The sequence below is a fragment of the Lagenorhynchus albirostris genome, chromosome 2, assembly GCF_949774975.1.
Source record: "Lagenorhynchus albirostris chromosome 2, mLagAlb1.1, whole genome shotgun sequence".
NCBI lineage: Eukaryota > Metazoa > Chordata > Mammalia > Artiodactyla > Delphinidae > Lagenorhynchus > Lagenorhynchus albirostris.
The window spans coordinates 178,374,745-178,392,786 of record NC_083096.1 but is presented as its reverse complement, the minus strand read 5'-3'; the positions used below and the strand labels follow the sequence as shown (position 1 = coordinate 178,392,786).

Here is an 18,042-nt window from a genome sequence, read left to right as displayed (position 1 = left end):
CAAACTTGTGTTTTTATATATATTTTTTTTTCTCTCTCCTCTCTCTCTCTCCCTCTCTTTTTTCCTTTTTTTTTCTTTTGCTGCACTAACAAAAGCTTTTTCTGTGTTTTTACAGGCTCTTTCTTGATAAGGATATTCCTAGGTATTTTCTGTTTGCTTTTTTTTTGCACATAAAGATTCTAGTTTATCAGAATGCTTTATGTCTTATGTAGCTTTGACTGCTATTTTAATTTAATAGTTTTCCGCCATGTAAACTTGCGCCCACCTAAGATAGAGCAAGACCTTATTCTGCACCCTTGTGCCCTGGGTTTTTCTGATGCATGTATAGTTTCACATGTAGGCTCTTAAGTAATTTGTAGAGTTCTTAATTATTTTCTCATTCCATTTAGTAAACTTGCCCATTTTATTCTATGCCCCTTCAAGTTTTTCTCTTCCACATTACAAAGTAGAATGTTACTCCCCTCATTTCATAAGGAATCTCAGGCTTGCATAATTGTTCACTTTTTTCTTCGTTTTGTCCTGTGTAGTAGTAGAGACCGATTTAGCTATTTGAGTAGCTGAGTCTGTGAGAAATATTTTTTTAATTTTTAAACATTTCTCTTTCTCCTGTCAGGACTGCTTGTCTCATCTATTTATTTTCTGCTTTTGGAAAAGAAAAAGTTCCTGGTTCAGTAGTAAAGGAAATTTTCCCCCATCTCTCTCTTCGTCTCATTTAGGGAAGAAAACTGAAGGAAGTGATACATGATAATTTAGCCTAAGTGTTTTTTTAAAGATGCACATACACCGCACACAACACATACGCACACACACATACAGACACACACATACATATACTCACACACTGCCGTTGTCCGGAACATCTTGAGAAATCCATTTGGGATTATATCCTGACCACCTTAGCGCCATACAGGACAGCATGTCTCAGGACTCGGCCCTGTTTCTAACTCCAAATTCTCTTGCTAGCTTGATTTCATTGACATTTCTCTTCAGTCTTGGTTGTATTTCTTATGACCACCTCTCAAGAGTTGCCACCCTTGGTGAGTATTTCAAAAGAATGTGCTGCAGTAACTCCCAGGCACCAAACAAAACAACAAAAAACCCCACCTTTTTCCCTCCATCCCAGTACAGGGAGATTTTAGCGATGTCAGAATTTTTCTGTTAGCCAAGTTTCTGCCAGTGAAGTTTCCTCTTTAGGTTAAGTGAAAACCAGAAAACAGAAATGTGAAGAGGCTTTCTCACACAAATTCAAAACATCTGCCTCAGTGGAAAGGGAATCTTGAACCCTGATTACTGGCAGCAGGAGATGCTTAGGTTCTGGCGTGGAGCTTGATGAGTGGCGGGTTCCAGGCGGCAGTGAAGTGCTTGTTGCTGTCAAGTGTCTCCAGGGCCCTCGCCCTGAGGAGGGGCCTCGCTTCACTCTGCACGGGGTGTCCAGACCTGAAGTGCGACAGGCAGGCCCCATTCCAGGCACCTCGGCAGACCCTGGGACACAATAGAAGAGCAGTCTCAGGGACAGGGCCCTCAAGTGGCTTCTGCCGAAGTAATGGATTTCACCACCCAATATTAGAATTTGTCTTAAACCAAATTACAATTTAGATGTGATCGAAACAGAGCTTTGTGGATGCATAAAGGGTTCTCTGCTGAGCCCAGTGAGCCCAGGAGCTGGGGAAGGGCTTCTGTCATCCTTTGTTGTGGTTGCTGTTTGGGTCTCTTTGTTGCTTTGTCCATCTTTGTCCTGTTAGTTGTCTCTGTATTCCTTTGGTGTATTTGTAGAGAATGTACTTGATCCATACACACTGCCTCAAAAGCTAGATGTCTGAGAGAGTGTCACGTACAGCCGAAGGCCCTTGGACAACACGGGTTTGAACTGCGCGGGTCCGCTCGCGTGTGGATTGTTTTCAGCAGTAAGTACCACAATACTACGTGATCCGCAGTTGGCTGAATCGGTGGAGGCAAAACCTCGGGTACCGAGGGCCGACTGTAAGTTATACACAGATTTTTAACTGCATGGAGGGTCAGCCCCCTAACTTACCCTGTTGTTCAAGGGTCAACTGTACTTCAAGAAGACTTAGATCTAGAAGTAGCTACAAGATGAAATAATCAGGCTTCAGACACTGGCACTCAGAGGATGAGGTGTGGTTACGGAGTTCATTTAAGTATTGTTTTCTCTGTTTATTTCTGGAGAAAGAAGCATGGAGATGTGTTTAAAGAGAAGGTATGCCAGCTATTTGTCATGGGACACCTAGAAAAGATAGCTGCAGTGAGATTACCATTTGGGAAGGAGTGAGGAGGAACGTACTGGGCAGGGGAGAAGGTGTGCAGAACTCTAGATGAATTGGGTGGGGTGTATTACACGTGCAGAGAGCTAGTGGTGATGGGAAGCTCACTCTGAAGGGGTGGACGAAGTGTCTTCCCCAACAGTCCTAACGGGGGTCTGAGGGAGGGACACGGGGGGTCGAGTTGGGAGTTGATCTGTGACACTGCTGTTGAACTCAGGACAGTGCTTCAGGTGAGACTTGCTGAACTGGAAGGTTTAATGCCAAGTAGGGTCTATGGTGTTTTACTAGTAAGAGGGAAGAGAGATATTAAAGCAACTTTAAAAACCAGTTTATGGGTGTTTATTAAATAATCAAGCTTCTAGTTATTTGAATGTAAGATTCTTATGTGAATTTTTTGGAAAACTGATAAGTAGTAGTTGGCTAGCTCTGGTGTAAAAAATCATTCTCTTTTGCTGAAATGTCAGCTAAGAATAACCTCTTATTCTTCTATTTAAAACAAGTCTCTCTATACTGTTTCTTTCATGAACCCTCCCAGATGTGTTTGTGACATTTCTGAGGCTCAGCAGAGTGAGATCGAGATACAAAGACTGCAGCTTCCAAATGACTGAATCTTTGCTTCCGTCCCTCATCACTGACTGACAGAGGAGCTTACTTAGTCTTTCTTTCCTGTTTTAGTTTCTGTTGATACTCATTTCTCCTTTTCATCTTAATCCCTTCAGTTGATCTCAATTGATTTTTATGTTTATAGGCGGAGGAGAAGCAGGCTTGTCAAAAACCAAAAAGCATAGCTTAAGTGTTCCTTGACGATGGGTGGGGGGCAAGAGCATGGGCGCCTGCCTTTCCCTCCTCGAAGGCACAGGTTCTGCTCTGTCGTTAGACTTTGGTAAGTTGGAAATGCTGGTCGGTGTGGGATTCTGCAGCATTACTGACAATGGCAGTGGCTGGACTAAGGTGACTTCAGCTTCTTCTGGATGACTCCCTCTTGCCTTTTTGACTTTAGGACCTTCTATCGTTTCGAGGCCGTGTGGGATAGCTCCCTCCATAACTCCCTCCTTCTGAACCGAGTGACACCCTATGGGGAAAAGATCTACATGACCTTGTCGGCCTACCTGGAGGTGAGAAGACCCACAACTTGAGTTGCCGTGAACAGCCAGCCCTGAACAGTGGGAAAGTTACAACAGGAAATGGGGAGGAAAGATTTGACTGATTTTGTCTTCCTTTCCCCCTGCACATCGTGAAGTTATTTTATTGTACTTTGCTAACTGTTTTGGTTATATTAACTTCTGTTCCTGGTCTCTAGTTAATCAGAAAGTCACATAACTTTTATTACAGCTTTAGCAGCCCAATTCCCATTCTTCAAAGAATGTATGATTTTAAGAATACCACCTCTTGTCTTCGTAGTTGTGGGCAGAGCCTAGTAGTGGTTAACAGCACAGACCCTGGAACTAGCCTATCTGAGTTCAAGTCCCTGTGCTGCCACTTACTGCCTTCATGTCCTTGGACAAGTGACTTCATCTCTCTGTGCCTCAATTTCCTTGTCTTTTAAACAGGGGTAATAATAATAGCATTTATCTCAGAAAGTTGTTGAGAGGTCACAGAAAAGGATTTAGAACAAACAGTGCTTGGCATATAACAAGTAATAAATATTAGCCGTTATTACAGAAAAAAAACTTTGAAAAACATAAATGCATCTGCAAGCAACACCACCTGACCTTGCACGTATTATCTTCTGATGTGCTGTTGAAATCATCAGTAGAGCTGAAATCCTCCACCCCCCACATCTGGGAGCAGCTTTCCCAATACAGTAGTGCCCAGACTGTGGTCACAGATGCTCTGTCTGTGTTTAATCGGAGCCCACTCCTGTTTGCTTTCAGCTGGATCATTGTATCCAGCCAGCTGTCATCACCAAGGATGTGTGCATGGTCTTCTATTCCCGGGATGCCAAGATCTCGCCGCCACGCTCACTGCGCAGCCTCTTTGGCAGCGGCTATTCAAAGTCACCAGACTCGTAAGTTTTTGAGACAAGTTTAGCTTCTAGTTGGTGTACCCTGTACAGAATCAGCAGTCTTCTAGCTGCTGTTTTCAGGGTTAGTTCACAACCTATAAACCAGAGTGCAGTGACTTGAATGTTGGCATTTAATAAAATATTGATAAACAGATGAGTTAATGAGGGAAGGAAGGAATGTTCCATTGTGAACACTTCTCAGAAAATTTTGTAGGGACTAAATGTTCTTTTTAAATGTCATTATTATTATTTCTAACAGCTTACCATACCATTGGGATTTTATCCTTTTTAAGATTTATTCATGTTTAAGATATATGAATGTACATGAAGAATAACACAGTGACTACCTGTGCATCACTACCCGGCTTAAAAATTAAGTATCACTAAAACAGTAGAAGAGTCAGTCCCCTTCTTAACCACACCCCCCAGAAACTGATGTTTATCATTTCATTCTAATCAGACCTTTCCCCCCTCATCTCTTCTTTCTTGTGGTAAGAAAAGGCAAAATTTTAATCTTCACATTTCTATTATAAACCTTCTAGTTTATCATTCAGTTTATTTTTTATATGTGACTCCTAATTTCTTTTTTTTTTTTACATCTTTATTGGAGTATAATAGCTTTACAATGGTGTGTTAGTTTCTGCTTCACAACAAAATGAATCAGTTATATATATACATATGTTCCCATATCTCTTCCCTCTTGCGCCTCCCTCCCTCCCAATCCCACCCCTCCAGGCGATCACAAAGCACTGAGCTGATCTCCCTGTGCTATGCGGCTGCTTCCCACTAGCTATCTACCTTACGTTTGGTAGCGTATATATGTCCATGGCTCTCTCTCGCTTTGTCACAGCTTACCCTTCCCCCTCCCCATATCCTCAAGTCCATTCTCTAGTAGGTCTGTGTCTTTATTCCTGTCTTAGCCCTAGGTTCTTCATGACATTTATTTTTCTTAAATTCCATATATTTGTGTTAGCGTACGGTATTTGTCTCTCTCTTTCTGACTTACTTCACTCTGTATGAGAGACTCTAGGTCTATCCACCTCATTACAAATAGCTCAATTTCGTTTCTTTTTATGGCTGAGTAATATTCCATTGTATATATGTGCCACATCTTCTTTATCCATTCATCCGATGATGGGCACTTAGGTTGTTTCCATCTCTGGGCTATTGTAAATAGAGCTGCAATGAACATTTTGGTACATGACTCTTTTTGAATTGTGGTTTTCTCAGGGTATATGCCCAGTAGTGGGATTTCTGGGTCTATCATTCAGTTTTATTCTTAAGCTCAGAACAGGAAAAGAACAGTGACTGATAAGAAATGTCTGTAATTATATTTGAGGGTGGATTGCAGACCCAGTGGAGGAGACAGTGTTTTAAGCAGAGAGAATTGAGATTTTCCTGGTTTTGTGCTATATGAAATTAAGCAGTTGTTTATTTGTTTTAATTCAAATAGAAATCGAGTCACTGGAATTTATGAACTCAGTTTATGCAAGATGGCAGACACAGGTAGTCCAGGTAAGCTCTATGGATCAGGAAAGTGATAGTTACCTTTGCATTTGACTGGAGTACATTATATCAAAAATCTACCCCACCCCTGTAGGATAGATATACATTTTTGAGAAGCCAGTTATATTTTACAAGCCACTTTGGTGGTGGTGGTGGTGGGAGTTTCCTTTTTCTGAGTTGCAGCACTGTTTGGTTTATGACATGCAATACAGTTATAAAAGCTGTATGGGACAAAATGTTGCTGGGCTGTGGAATACTATAACACATTCAAGCGTGTTAGAGTGAATTTGGCTTGGAAAACTTCAGAACCATTTCCCTCTCAACCTTAACCCCAAAGATAACTTGACAGTATAACTTTACAGGTGCTGTCAACCTAGAATTTGAACTTCCTATGCTCTAGAAAGACAAATTATCAAGTTGAACTTGTTCTGTGTCCTTTTTAATGTCTCCTTGAACTGCTGTTGTTCCTCCAGTTTGGTGGCCTTCAACAGCACTCTATGTTGCCATGTTTGTAAACTGGAACGTGGACACAAATCAGGGTTTTTAAAAACATTTAATGTAAATTTGAGTCGGTTTAGAGAACATATGTGGAAAAGAGGCCAAGGCCCACAGGTAAGATTGAGATAAAAAAAGACAACTTTGAGTATGAATCCAAGTCCCAATAGCAGCTAATTATAGTGTCTAGATAGTTCCTTCAGAAATTTTTTAATTAACATAAATTCATGTCTCTTGTATGTGAAACCAGCATAATATTTTTTAAAATTATTGGGAAATAATGGAGGCTAAACCAGTCTGTCATCTACCATCTTAACTGAGCTACCAAATGTGAGGTAGCTCACATCTTTCCCACTTTTTTCCCATGAATGTATTTTTATATATTTAGAACAATAGCGTACAGGCTATTTAATCTCTGTATTTTCACTTAACGTAATAACTAGCATTGGGGCTTCCCTGGTGGCACAGTGGTTGAGAGCCCACCTGCCAATGCAGGGGACACGGGTTCGTGCCCCGGTCCGGGAGGATCCCACATGCCGCGGAGCGGCTGGGCCCATGAGCCATGGCCACTGAGCCTGCGCGTCCGGAGCCTGTGCTCCGCAACGGGAGAGGCCACAGCAGTGAGAGGCCCATGTACCGCAAAAAAACCCACAACAACAACAACAAAAAAAACTAGCATTTTCTCAAGAGGCATTACTAGCTTCATAATTATTAAAGAATATAAAACTCAGTTTTTAAAAGAAGTTTAGAGAGTTGCTTTGGGGCAAAAGGGATAAATTTTTATTAATAATCAAAATCCCATGTATCTTGAGACTAAACTGTCTCAGTGTGCCATATAATGTGAATTATTAAGTCATTTTGAGCTAAAATTGGAATTGGATGTTTTTCTGGAAAAACGAGTTGTTTCCTCTTATCTCAGGCATGCAGAGGAGGAGAAGGAAAATCTTGGATACATCAGTGGCATATGTGCGGGGAGAAGAGAACTTAGCAGGCTGGCGGCCTCGTGGAGACAGCCTCATCCTTGAGCACCAGTGGGACTTGGAGAAGCTGGAGCTCCTGCACGAGGTACGCTGGGGCACGGGGTGCACAGGTGAACTCTCGGGCAAGATTCCCACAGCATCAGTCTTACACTCACCTCCTGTCTGTGATCCTGGCTTTGCAGTTTTCGATCATGATGGAGGCATAATATTTTGCTTATTAAGATCTTGATGAGCTTTGTGTTTGCTGAGGCTGTAGTGTTGATCTTCTTAGGTGGAGAAAACCCGCCACTTCCTGCTGCTCCGTGAGAGACTTGGTGACAGCATCCCCACATCCCTGAGCGACTCGTTGTCCCCCAGCCTCAGCAGTGGGACCCTCAGCACCTCCACCAGCATCTCCTCTCAGATCTCAACCACCACCTTTGAAAGTGCCATCACACCCAGTGAGAGCAGTGGCTACGACTCCACAGACATTGAAAGCCTGGTGGATCGAGAGAAAGAGCTGGCTACCAAGGTGTGGCTCCCTGCCTCTGCTGAGCATTTTCCCCCGTGAGGCTCCGTGAGCTGGTGTTTCTGTTTTTTTCACTTGCATTTTCATCTTTCTTTGAGGGCCTCTGTTCAAGACCTGTGCTCACACTGTGAATATAGAAGTAAATGAGACTTAACTTCTACCCTTAATAAGTTGACAGGCGAGGGGGTGACAAGCTTACAATAGAGGTTTGGTCGAGAATGCTGTGGGAGCCGGAGGAGAGGCCTGCCCAGGAGGGTACTCGTGGACTGACCTTGGAAGGATGCGCAGGAGAGAGCCAGCGGCGTCCTGCATGATCATTGTGAGGGAATCCGTGCAGGAGAGGGACAGGAGATGGAGTTGGAGAGATAGGGCAGGGCCAGATCACGAAGAGCCTATGTGCTGGACTAAAGCGTCCAGAATATCCCGGGAGTGACTTGGAAATGTTTCAAACAGGTATTTGTTTTAGGAAGATTTCTCTGGCAGCAGTAAAGAGGATGGACTTGTGGTGAAGAGACAGGCTAGAGGCAGAAAGAATTCTTTATTTCAGTAATCCAGATGAGAAACGGTAAAGTTTTTAACTATGGCGGGGGTGGGTGGGATGAAGAGGAATCACGGGAGAGACGTTTGGAAGGTAGAATCCGCATTCCTTGTTGCCTGGATAACAGCAGGAGAGGGCAGAGAGGTTGTTGAGGGTGACCACCAGGCATGTGGGTCTGGGCAACTGGCTGACAATGGAATATAGAAATAAGAGGGATTTTGTGTTCTTTTCAATAATCGAATGGTCGTCTAGTTGATTTGGGAACGTATGTCCATCCAGAAACCTCCATGCCTTTTAGTACCAGGGCAAATGGAGAATGAAAGGGATGCTGTCGCATTCTTAAGCGCTTTAAACTATAGTGTTTACGGTAATTCACTTTTGTAGTCATGAGAATGGCTTTTTATCCACTCATTTTATTGTCTTTGTTAGGCATGTACCAGGTTTCTCTTGCTATGTACTCAGTTAATTTCTAGAGCTATTTGAGCAGCACCTGAGCTCCACTGTGAGTCGTAGGCATGTTATTTCCCTTCCTGCTTTAATCCCGGGCTTTGTTTAACCATTGAAACTTACTCTTCCCTCTCTCTTCCCTAGTGCCTGCAACTTCTCACCCACACTTTCAACCGAGAATTCGGCCAGGTGCACGGCAGCATCAGTGGCTGCAAGGTGAGCAGCTCTCACTTCCTGTCCTCAGGCTTTGCTGCTTTTAGGTGGCTTGAGATGGGCAGAACATTACATGTGAGGATGTATGACATATCCGCTCTTTCGTTTATTTAATTTTTCAGTCAGAACACTGACTTCTGAAGATAGAAGTATTCTTCTGTGTCTCTTAGAGTAATTATGAGATGGGAAACATTTGGGCTTTTCCCTGAATCCCTTGGAGAAGAGTATTCTGCAGGGGGTGATATATTATTATATGGCAAGGCACAAGAAGTCCTGAGGTTCTTGGTGGCATGAAATTTTGTTGCCTTCAACAAAGAGTGAGGTGAACACTTTAAAGAATTTCTGCATCATTCACTCTGTTCTGGTCATCTTCACCTTTTTTGCTATTCCCTAGACACTCCAAGCTTTCCGCCTTGAGGTTGTGTACAGTGGCTGTGCATTTTCCCAGTATAACCTTCCAGATAGTCCCATGATTCACTTCTTTATTTCATTTTTCTGCTCAGATGTTGCCTCCTTGGAGCGGATTTCCTTAACCACCCTATGTAAGGCCAGCAGCTCTCTGAAACCTTTTAACCTGCTTCTCTGCTTTACTTTTTGCTGTAGCACTGATCCCTGCCTGACACTTCTTAAAGTGTTTGTTGATTGGTTTATTATCTGCCTTCTCCACTTAAAGTGTAAGCTCCAGGAGGGCAGGGCCTCTGCCATATTCTTAGAACAGTGCCTGTTGTTCTTAGTTCTCGGCACATATAGATAGGGTCATTTAGTTAATGCAGGAAGCTGTAGCAATATAAAATATAAACATATTTTATAAATATAAAAAGCTAGCCTTGCCTCTTTTATAAATGTCTTGATTCCTATTCTGACACTTTGGCCATAAAATATTCGTAAGGATTGTTTTCTTGAATGACCTGAAACAGAAGAGGATTTATGAACATGAGGTCACTGGCTGTCAAAGCTTCTTACTGCAGAGGTGGTTTTGTTCATCTGAATCTCACTTGCTGTGTTCTGTTTTCTTCCAGTTGTCTGATATCTCTCCAGTCGGACGGGATCCCTCTGTGTCCAGTTTTAGCAGTGCTACCCTCACTCCCTCCTCCACCTGCCCCTCTTTGATAGATGCTAGGGGCAACTCTTTGGATCAGAAGTAAGTACCCAGATTTCACTGACAAAAGCTAATGTAAGAACCAAGGGAAATGCCAACCTTCCGCTAGCTCAGTGGTTCTCAACCGAGGGCAGCACCGTCCCCCTAGGCAGCCTTGGGAAACATGTGGGAGCCTTTTCTGGATGTCACAGTGACTGGGAAGATGCTGCTGACGTCTCTTAACGTCATACGTTTTACTAACTTTCTGCATCAAGTCACTGACTCCTCTTCTTCGTCCCCTTTTGCGTGATTTGTTCTTGTATTCACACCCCTGATTGTCTCCCCAGTCAAATCAGACACAGGAAGCCCCATCCTGGGAAAAATATTTTGAAACTACTTTGGAAAAAATATTTTAATGACACAAGAAAGCATATAGGTAAGAAGAATAGAGATGAAGTCCATGAATGATTCCACGAATTCATCATTAGAATCACTGCTGTGCAGTGCGCCATCAGTCTCCTTTGCCCTGTCTCCATTCATTATGCTCACCTGTCACAACCCACCTGGTTATCATCCAGCTGTCTATCTTCCTGTATCAACACTGAGGCAGTGGGCTGGAGAAAATAACACAACCAGGTAATTTAACTGAATTTGGGATGCCATCAACTCTAAGACATTATTTTTATATGCCACTAAAAGAAAAAGCAATGCCAACTAAAATGTGACATGCCATCAATTACAAGATGCATCCCAATTCGAGAAATGGTAAAGTTTGAGAAAAATGGGCTTTTTGGAATTGGTGAAATGCAATTAATTAGACTAAGCTGCTCTACAAAGATAACAATACAGAGCGTGGGGGATTATCTCTCTCACATCAGTTCAGAGCTGGTTCACATCAGTTCTCACATCAGTCCTGGTTGGTGGAGCAGCTGGTTGGTGGAGCAGCTCTGGTGGAGCAGCTCTGCTCCAGACAGCCGTTCAGGGGCCCAGGTTCTTCCCATGTGTTTGCTCGCTCTGCCAGCCCCTCAGGCAGTGGTCCTCAGACTTCAGTGGCATCAGCATCACCTGGGAGGCTTGTTAAAGCCCAGGTGGCTGAACCCCATTCAGAGTTTCTAATTCTGTATGTCTGAGTTGGAGCCTGAGAATTTGAATTTCCAGCAAGTTTTCAGATGAAGTTGATGCTGCTGATCAGGGACCTCACTTTGAGAACCACTGCCCTAGGTGGCGCCCTAGGTATGGCCTTGAGACTAAATAGAAACATATAGAGGAATGGCGTTCATATTCAGTACCCTTCTGTTGAGAGGGCGTCAGGGTAGGAAGAGAGACTGAGTGACTTGGTGGTCATCAGTGATGAGTTTCCTTTGTAACTGCCGGAGGATGACACCAGGTGAATTTGGGATTACGTTTCGGACGCCAGCTTTGTCTTCTTAGCCAAGCTCTCTGGAACTGATGTTTGCAAGATCCCTGGTGTTCAGGGAGAGGCATTGTTCCTCCTGGTGAGACGGTTGTGTATTGACCTTACTGAAGCACCTGTTACCCCCTTTCTTCCTAACCTCTCTCTTTTCAAGGACCCCAGAAGCCAATTCCCAGGCCTCTAGTCCCTGCCCAGAATTTGAACAGTTTCAGATTGTCCCAACTGTGGAAACGCCCTACTTGGCCCGAGCAGGAAAAAATGAATTTCTCAATCTTGTTCCAGATATTGAAGAAATTAGACCAGGGTGAGTACTATGTTGAACAGGGATGCCAGGTATTAAAAGACAAATTAGCAGGAATTTACTTTCAGCTCTTCTACATGACGTCTGCATTACAGTCTAATGCAAATGGAATCAGGGTGAAAGAGTGCTGGTTGGGTTTCCACTCCAGGTGTATCACCGCCACCCGGCACAGCATGTGGTGGTGGTGCTTTGTGCTCTTTCGCTGCATTTCTTCAGCAGATAAGATTCTAGACCAAGTAGGTCATTTGCCTGTTTCGTTCAGCCTAGGGACTTGGCCTGGGTCTGTTTTGATGGCCCTCGCCTCATGATCACTTTATTTTTGTGAGAAACTAACCTCTCTTGTACTGTCCTTTTCAGCTCAGTGGTCTCTAAGAAAGGATATCTGCATTTCAAGGAGCCACTTTCCAGCAACTGGGCTAAACATTTTGTCGTGGTCCGTCGCCCCTATGTCTTCATCTATAACAGTGACAAAGACCCGGTGGAGCGTGGCATCATTAACTTGTCCACAGCGCAGGTGGAATACAGTGAGGACCAGCAGGCCATGGTGAAGGTCAGTCCTGCCCTCTCTTGCTTTTCATTGCCACGCAGAGCCTTCCCTGTTGAGTTCTGAACTCCGTCGTGTGGTGTGGAATCTCTCTTTTGTATTTGGTGTCTCTGAACCTTCAGTGTGAAGGGCCGTGTGCCCGCTGAATATGGCTGGTGGTCCCCATTGTCCAGTATCCATAGTAACTTTCTCATCTTCCTGTGTCTCTTTCAGACACCGAACACCTTTGCCGTATGCACAAAGCACCGTGGGGTCCTTTTGCAGGCTCTCAATGACAAAGACATGAACGACTGGTTATACGCCTTTAACCCACTCCTTGCTGGCACAATACGGTAAGAAGTTGTTCCCGTGTTTGCTTCCTCTCCTTGGTTTTTGGTCCCAGGGACGTCAACATAAACAGAAAAGGAAGTCTTGTTGCAAACAAGTTTAAAATAGAGGAAGGACAGGAGTGTAAGTGTGGTTGTAAGGTGGCGATGAGGCCTCAGCTTCTCATAAGGTGGCATCTGGTGTCCCGAATGGCTAAAGAGACTCTGGTCACATTTGTACCCAGTTAATCTCCTGCTTTGACTTTTTATTCTTAAGGGGTCTACAGCTGGGGTCTGTGGGACCGAGTAAAGGGAAGATTGTGAGAACCTTAACGGTCTCCCAATATTCGGCCATATGATCCAGCCTCAGATCCTGTGAGGGGCTTGTGTCCCAGGGTCCCCAGAGTGAGGAGGACCACTGGCCGGCCTCTTTGTTCAGGGGCTTAGAGACCCGGGCCTGCGGTGCAGGATGGGAGGACATGCAAGGAGGGGAGCACAGAGGAGGAATACCTGCGAGGGCAAGAGCCCCAGATCCAGTTTTCCAGTCCTGCCGTCTGTCTGATCCTCTGATCCCTTTTCTGCCCACAGGTCAAAACTGTCCCGCAGATGCCTAAGCCAACCGAAGTACTAGGTGACTGCCGAGCGCCCTCACTCGCCTTCCGAGAGATAAAGAAAGTGTTACCTCTCATTCCTCTTTGTGATTCTTGATGGTTATTCTTGTGTGTGATCCTGTGGCTTAAGTGCTCGTCCCTTCTCGTCCAGCACTTTTTCTGTCGCTCCTGGCCCCCGTCCCCATTGCTCTGTACTCTTTTCTTTTTTCCTGTGCTGAGAATCTTGTTAGAAGCATGTGGCCTAACAAAAGGGGGGGAAAAACGAACAAAAAAACAAAAATCCAGAGGGGATCCAGTGAATCTCCCAATTATTTTTTGGTGAATTTTGGCTTCCTTTTGTGTGATAGGTCCCCATATGACCACCTCTGATGTCTGTACTTCTGTCTTTGGATATCTCTGTCTGTTGTTCAAGACAACATAATACTTTTTTCTTTTCATTGTGATATAATTTTAATTTTTCTTGGGTGGCTTAGAGACTAAAGGAAGAGACATCTGGTCTTTTTTAGAACCTGAGAGGAAAAAACTTAACCTTTTCCCCTTCTGTCTCTTTTTGCCATGACTAATCCTTACATTTTCCATTCAGGGAAAGGGTTGTAGTGAGCTTAAAAATGGGACAGGTATATTCTCTGAAATTAGGGCTTATTTAGAACATAGTTATGTAATTTTCATTTAGTGGAAGAGCCTTTTCAGCAGGTTTGGGACAGTGGCTGCTGTTGACCTTATAAGAAGGAAAGAGCCAAGGCTATCGCTGATGGATTTCAAAGGACCGTGGGACTTGGGCCTGACAGTGGGGGGTCAGTGGGATGCTTGTAGTTCCTCACAGCAGGGCCCCTGTGAGCTGTTTGTCTCCACTGGGAGGGAGCCTCTTCTCTCAGAGTCTCAGTTCTGTTCTTGGAGTTAGTAATGACAGTGGTACAGTTTGGAATTAGTGCCATGATGTCATATACAAATATCCCACAAGGAGGGAGTGTTTCACTATCTGGTGATGAACTTGATGGTCTTTGTCATCATTATGATTATGATAATGCCAGGTAGTGACCTTGTGATTGTTGTAGCTCCCTTTGATCAAAGAAATCGAACTCTTAAGTGTAAACTTGGATGTCTCCTTCTGAATCCAGAGGTCATGTTCAGTGATCCTTGTCAAATTGAAAACACTTTCAATGATGCTTGTCTCCCTATGCTCATAGATAAGTGAACATGGCAGGCTTTGCTTTCTGGACCCCAGAATTATAACGGACTTCCTGCCACCACTAAGAGCAAAAGGACACCTGGGGGCAGAGAAGAGGGTCCACCTGAACCCTGGCCGGGCAGAGAAGAGGGTCCACCTGAACCCTGGCCCCAGGCCTGGTCATTTGTCTCCTCCTTGGTTATCTCCGTCATGCGTGGAAGTACTGCCAGAGGAGGAAGGAGGAGCTCACTGCCGGTAGCCTCCTTCTGTGACAGAACAGGATCGCCTGCTTCCAGAGGCCATTGTGGAAGATGCTCTTTCTCTTTCAGCTGCAGTAAGTGTCACAGGAATGACATGGGAGAGAAGGCCTCCAGTTACTTCAGTTGCTTTGCCAGTTGACGTGGGGCTGTTCTGTACCATCCTTTACTGCCCTCGCTCACACCTCTGACCATCCATCCTTCAGGTGTTCAGGAAGGTATCTGCTTGCTGCCACTTGGTGGAGATCCTCCGCCGGGGGTCCTCCGCCTCGAGGGTGCTGACTCTCAGGTAGCAAAGGGGAAGGGCCCGTGCGCTCAGCAGGATGGGTGCTGGGCAGGCTCGCCAGCACCCAGACCCTTGCCTCTGCCTTCCTGGAGGGGCTCATCTCCTGGCTTCGTTCATCATAATTGCTTTGCAAAGAGGGGAAAAGGGAGTCACGGAGAGCTTAACAAAAGAAAGACTAGAAATCAAAGGCTATGACCTTACCTGAAAAATGATCAAGAAAAATTCTATGGTAGATTTTTTAACTTTCTTCCTCTCCTTAAAACATAGGTCACTAACTCTAATGTTACTTGTTTTCTAAATGGTGCTTCAGACTTTAAAGTAGTTAGAGGTTTCTTGTCTAATGGACACAATGTGCCCTTCCAGTGTCCACTCAAATCCAGGGTCTGCCCGTGCTTAGAGACAGCTTCCTGGGCTGAAATTAAATCTAGTTTCAGGGAAACGAAGATGAGATTTGAAGGTTACTTTTCGAATTAAATCATGGCTGCTGCTGCTGTTACAGAGTCTGATAGGAGGACCCGTGTCTGTGGCAAATGGAGGCCGGGGGGAGCCGAGGGAGATAGAATCAAGTGATACAGTAAGATGTTTTTTATCCTAACTTAAACAAAACTGGCTTGGAAAGTCTTTGCTTTGGAATGTCAGACACTACAAGAGGCCGAGGTGAGAAGGCCTTGTGAGGCAGTGGGGGCCTTGGCTGCGGCTCCCCGGTACATAGCCCCCACTGGTGCCCCTTTCTCTAGGGGTCTGTTTTCAGATTGGAGTTGGAGCAGTTTCAGGATTGATGTTCCCTTTCCAGGCAGGTCCATCCCCACTTTGAAGCTCTGAGAGAGAATTTATGGCAGGAATTATTTATGAGGCTTTCATGGAAGCCATAGTGTCAGGAAAGTTGAAAGAACTCAAACCTTTAAGGAAACCACCTTTTAAGGGTTGGTTTGTTTGCTTTTTTTTTTTTTTTCTTGAAGCACACCTTTAAACGAGCAAATAATAATTAAGCAAGAAAGAACACTTATACAAATTTAGGGGAAATGAGCGCTAGAGTAGCCATCTCCTCCCCTCCCTCCCCCATCCTCCTTTCTCCCGCCAGAGCAAAAGACGGCCTCACAGCTTCCACCAGACCAGTGCTCACAGCCTCCTGTCTCCGCGCCTGCCTGGGGGTCACTGAGCTCTCAGGCCAGGCTCTGCGGGGTCCGCCAGCCCACGCACACAGCCACGAGCGCAGGGAAGGGCTGCTTTTGGCAGCTGGGTGAGCACTTGGATTCCAGTACGATTTGGTAATGTGAGGGAAGTCGAGGGAAATGATTTTTCCCAACTACGACTACTCAAATTGTGGGTGAGATTTTTCAGCTCTTGTAAGATGAAGGAATCAATGAAGCCATTGTGGAAGATCTTTTGGTACCTAAAGTAAAATGACTTCTCCTGGCACATATATCAAAGCAAAGACTTTGTTGTCTGCTGCTTGTTGTCTAATTTACAGGGATATTTAATTTTGTAAGGTATTTGTATATACAGCTATAATTAATTGCACATTGAACTGGAAAAGCAAGGATGACCTAGCGTGTAGCACCTGCTGGTACTTGGCATTCCCTCGTCTGGGTTCCACTAGGGTTCTCCTGGACAGTATCAGGGCTTGTTCATTTCTTGTTTGACTTGGGTCCTTCATTTTACCTTTTGGTTCCCTTTTTAAAATGTGATTGTTAACCTGCTCTTTAAAAAGAAAGAGACTAATTTTGCTGCTGCTCTCAGAAGGTTTGCTGAATGTATTTAAATAGGACTCTAACTCGTGTGCACTGCAGCTGTCCACTGTGGCTAGTGATGATTCACCCAAGTGTGTGGCCAGACCATGACTGTGTAGCAGGAATGTATTGATTTGTGCTTCCTTAGTAAATGGAGATATCAGCTGAGAGATGATCTGCTGCTGTTGTGTTCCAAAAGGCCATTTATGAAACCTGTGTTCGAGCCCCATAAAATCTTAGGAAAGCCTCTAGTCATTTAAAGGAAGAAGTTAGGGTTGATACAAATTTCACATTAAAAATTCAGCCAAAACGGCTTGTGCTCAGACGGAATGTCCGAGTTGAGGTTGGTCTCTTGCCAAACCCTGGCCGTCGTGTGTTGTTTTCATGTCTTCAAGTTAATTTTTTTCATGCTGCGTATTCTGGCATCAGTTCACCCGAGGAATCCATCAGCCTTCTTGTGAGTCGTCTTAGACTTTGTGGCTCTGAAGTACTTGTCCAGTGAGACTTCAGGTCCCTTGTCACCATCCTCATGCACAAAACCCATGAAGCATAAGTGGCCTTTTTGAACCAAGACTTTGCAAACTGATCTCTCCCCAGGGAAGGAGTTGAGCACATTTAGCAACAATGTACATTATTAATTTCAGATTCTCATTTTCATGTTTTATTATGTAAATATTATCTGATGTTCGGAGCCTGAGTATACAGAATGTAAATATAGTTCTTGTATTTGTACTAATTCTGGTTCTTTTGCTGTATAGCCTTAGATGTGCAATGCAGACATTACCTAACTGTGTATGGTAACCTTGCATCACGGAACTATTAGTGAACGAGGTAAAAATAATAAAGGTACAACCAGTGCATCAGAAGGCTCTTGATGTGCGTTTATTCCTACACCCTTTGAAAGGTATTTACACAAATATTTTTCTTGATTTGCAAAGACATTACTCTTCTGGGACAGATGTCACCATGCTATGACCTACATGTTCCTTTCTGATAATGCAAAGCAGCAGTTATTCTATAACTAATGTGATGCTGTTTCTTAGAAAGTACTTTCCTCCCGGTTAGGGAAGTGGCTATTTTAGGTGGAAGATTCGCCTTTTTTTTCTCCTAAAGCCTCTGTTTATATACCTACCAATGATTCTGTAGTGTTGTTGTAGGGTGGGTGATGGAGGGTTGAAATTTTCACTGTGTCAATTTAACAAGTTCCTGTTGTGAGCAGAGAATGAGAAGGGACCACTGTCCTGGGTATTTGGGGGAGAAATGGAAGCAGGGAAGGGAAGCGGCATTCGGGCAAAAAGCAGCAGTTCGTCCAGGGCATGTCTGAGGGCCCACCTGTCCCCGGCAAGCGCTGGGTTCTGATGATTCAGCAGCGAACAG

At 44.3% G+C, this 18,042-nt stretch overlaps 1 protein-coding gene across 13 annotated transcripts in view; it reads left to right on the top strand.

The window, feature by feature from the left end:
- Positions 1 to 17,531, top strand: part of KIF1B (kinesin family member 1B) — a 148,685-nt gene extending 131,154 nt beyond the window's left edge. For 11 of the 13 annotated variants that reach the window (XM_060141477.1, XM_060141483.1, XM_060141480.1 and 8 more), the window contains 11 exons: positions 3,280 to 3,394; positions 4,154 to 4,287; positions 5,738 to 5,799; positions 7,205 to 7,350; positions 7,537 to 7,776; positions 8,903 to 8,974; positions 9,991 to 10,112; positions 11,618 to 11,767; positions 12,122 to 12,314; positions 12,522 to 12,640; positions 13,202 to 17,531. In XM_060141477.1, the coding sequence (XP_059997460.1) occupies positions 3,280 to 3,394; positions 4,154 to 4,287; positions 5,738 to 5,799; positions 7,205 to 7,350; positions 7,537 to 7,776; positions 8,903 to 8,974; positions 9,991 to 10,112; positions 11,618 to 11,767; positions 12,122 to 12,314; positions 12,522 to 12,640; positions 13,202 to 13,244 (1,396 nt within the window). In that variant the 3' untranslated portion in view covers positions 13,245 to 17,531. The remainder of the gene's footprint in view (positions 1 to 3,279; positions 3,395 to 4,153; positions 4,288 to 5,737; positions 5,800 to 7,204; positions 7,351 to 7,536; positions 7,777 to 8,902; positions 8,975 to 9,990; positions 10,113 to 11,617; positions 11,768 to 12,121; positions 12,315 to 12,521; positions 12,641 to 13,201) is intronic. The other 2 variants (XM_060141476.1, XM_060141475.1) reach the window with 2 other exon arrangements.
- Positions 17,532 to 18,042: the final 511 nt, after the last annotated feature.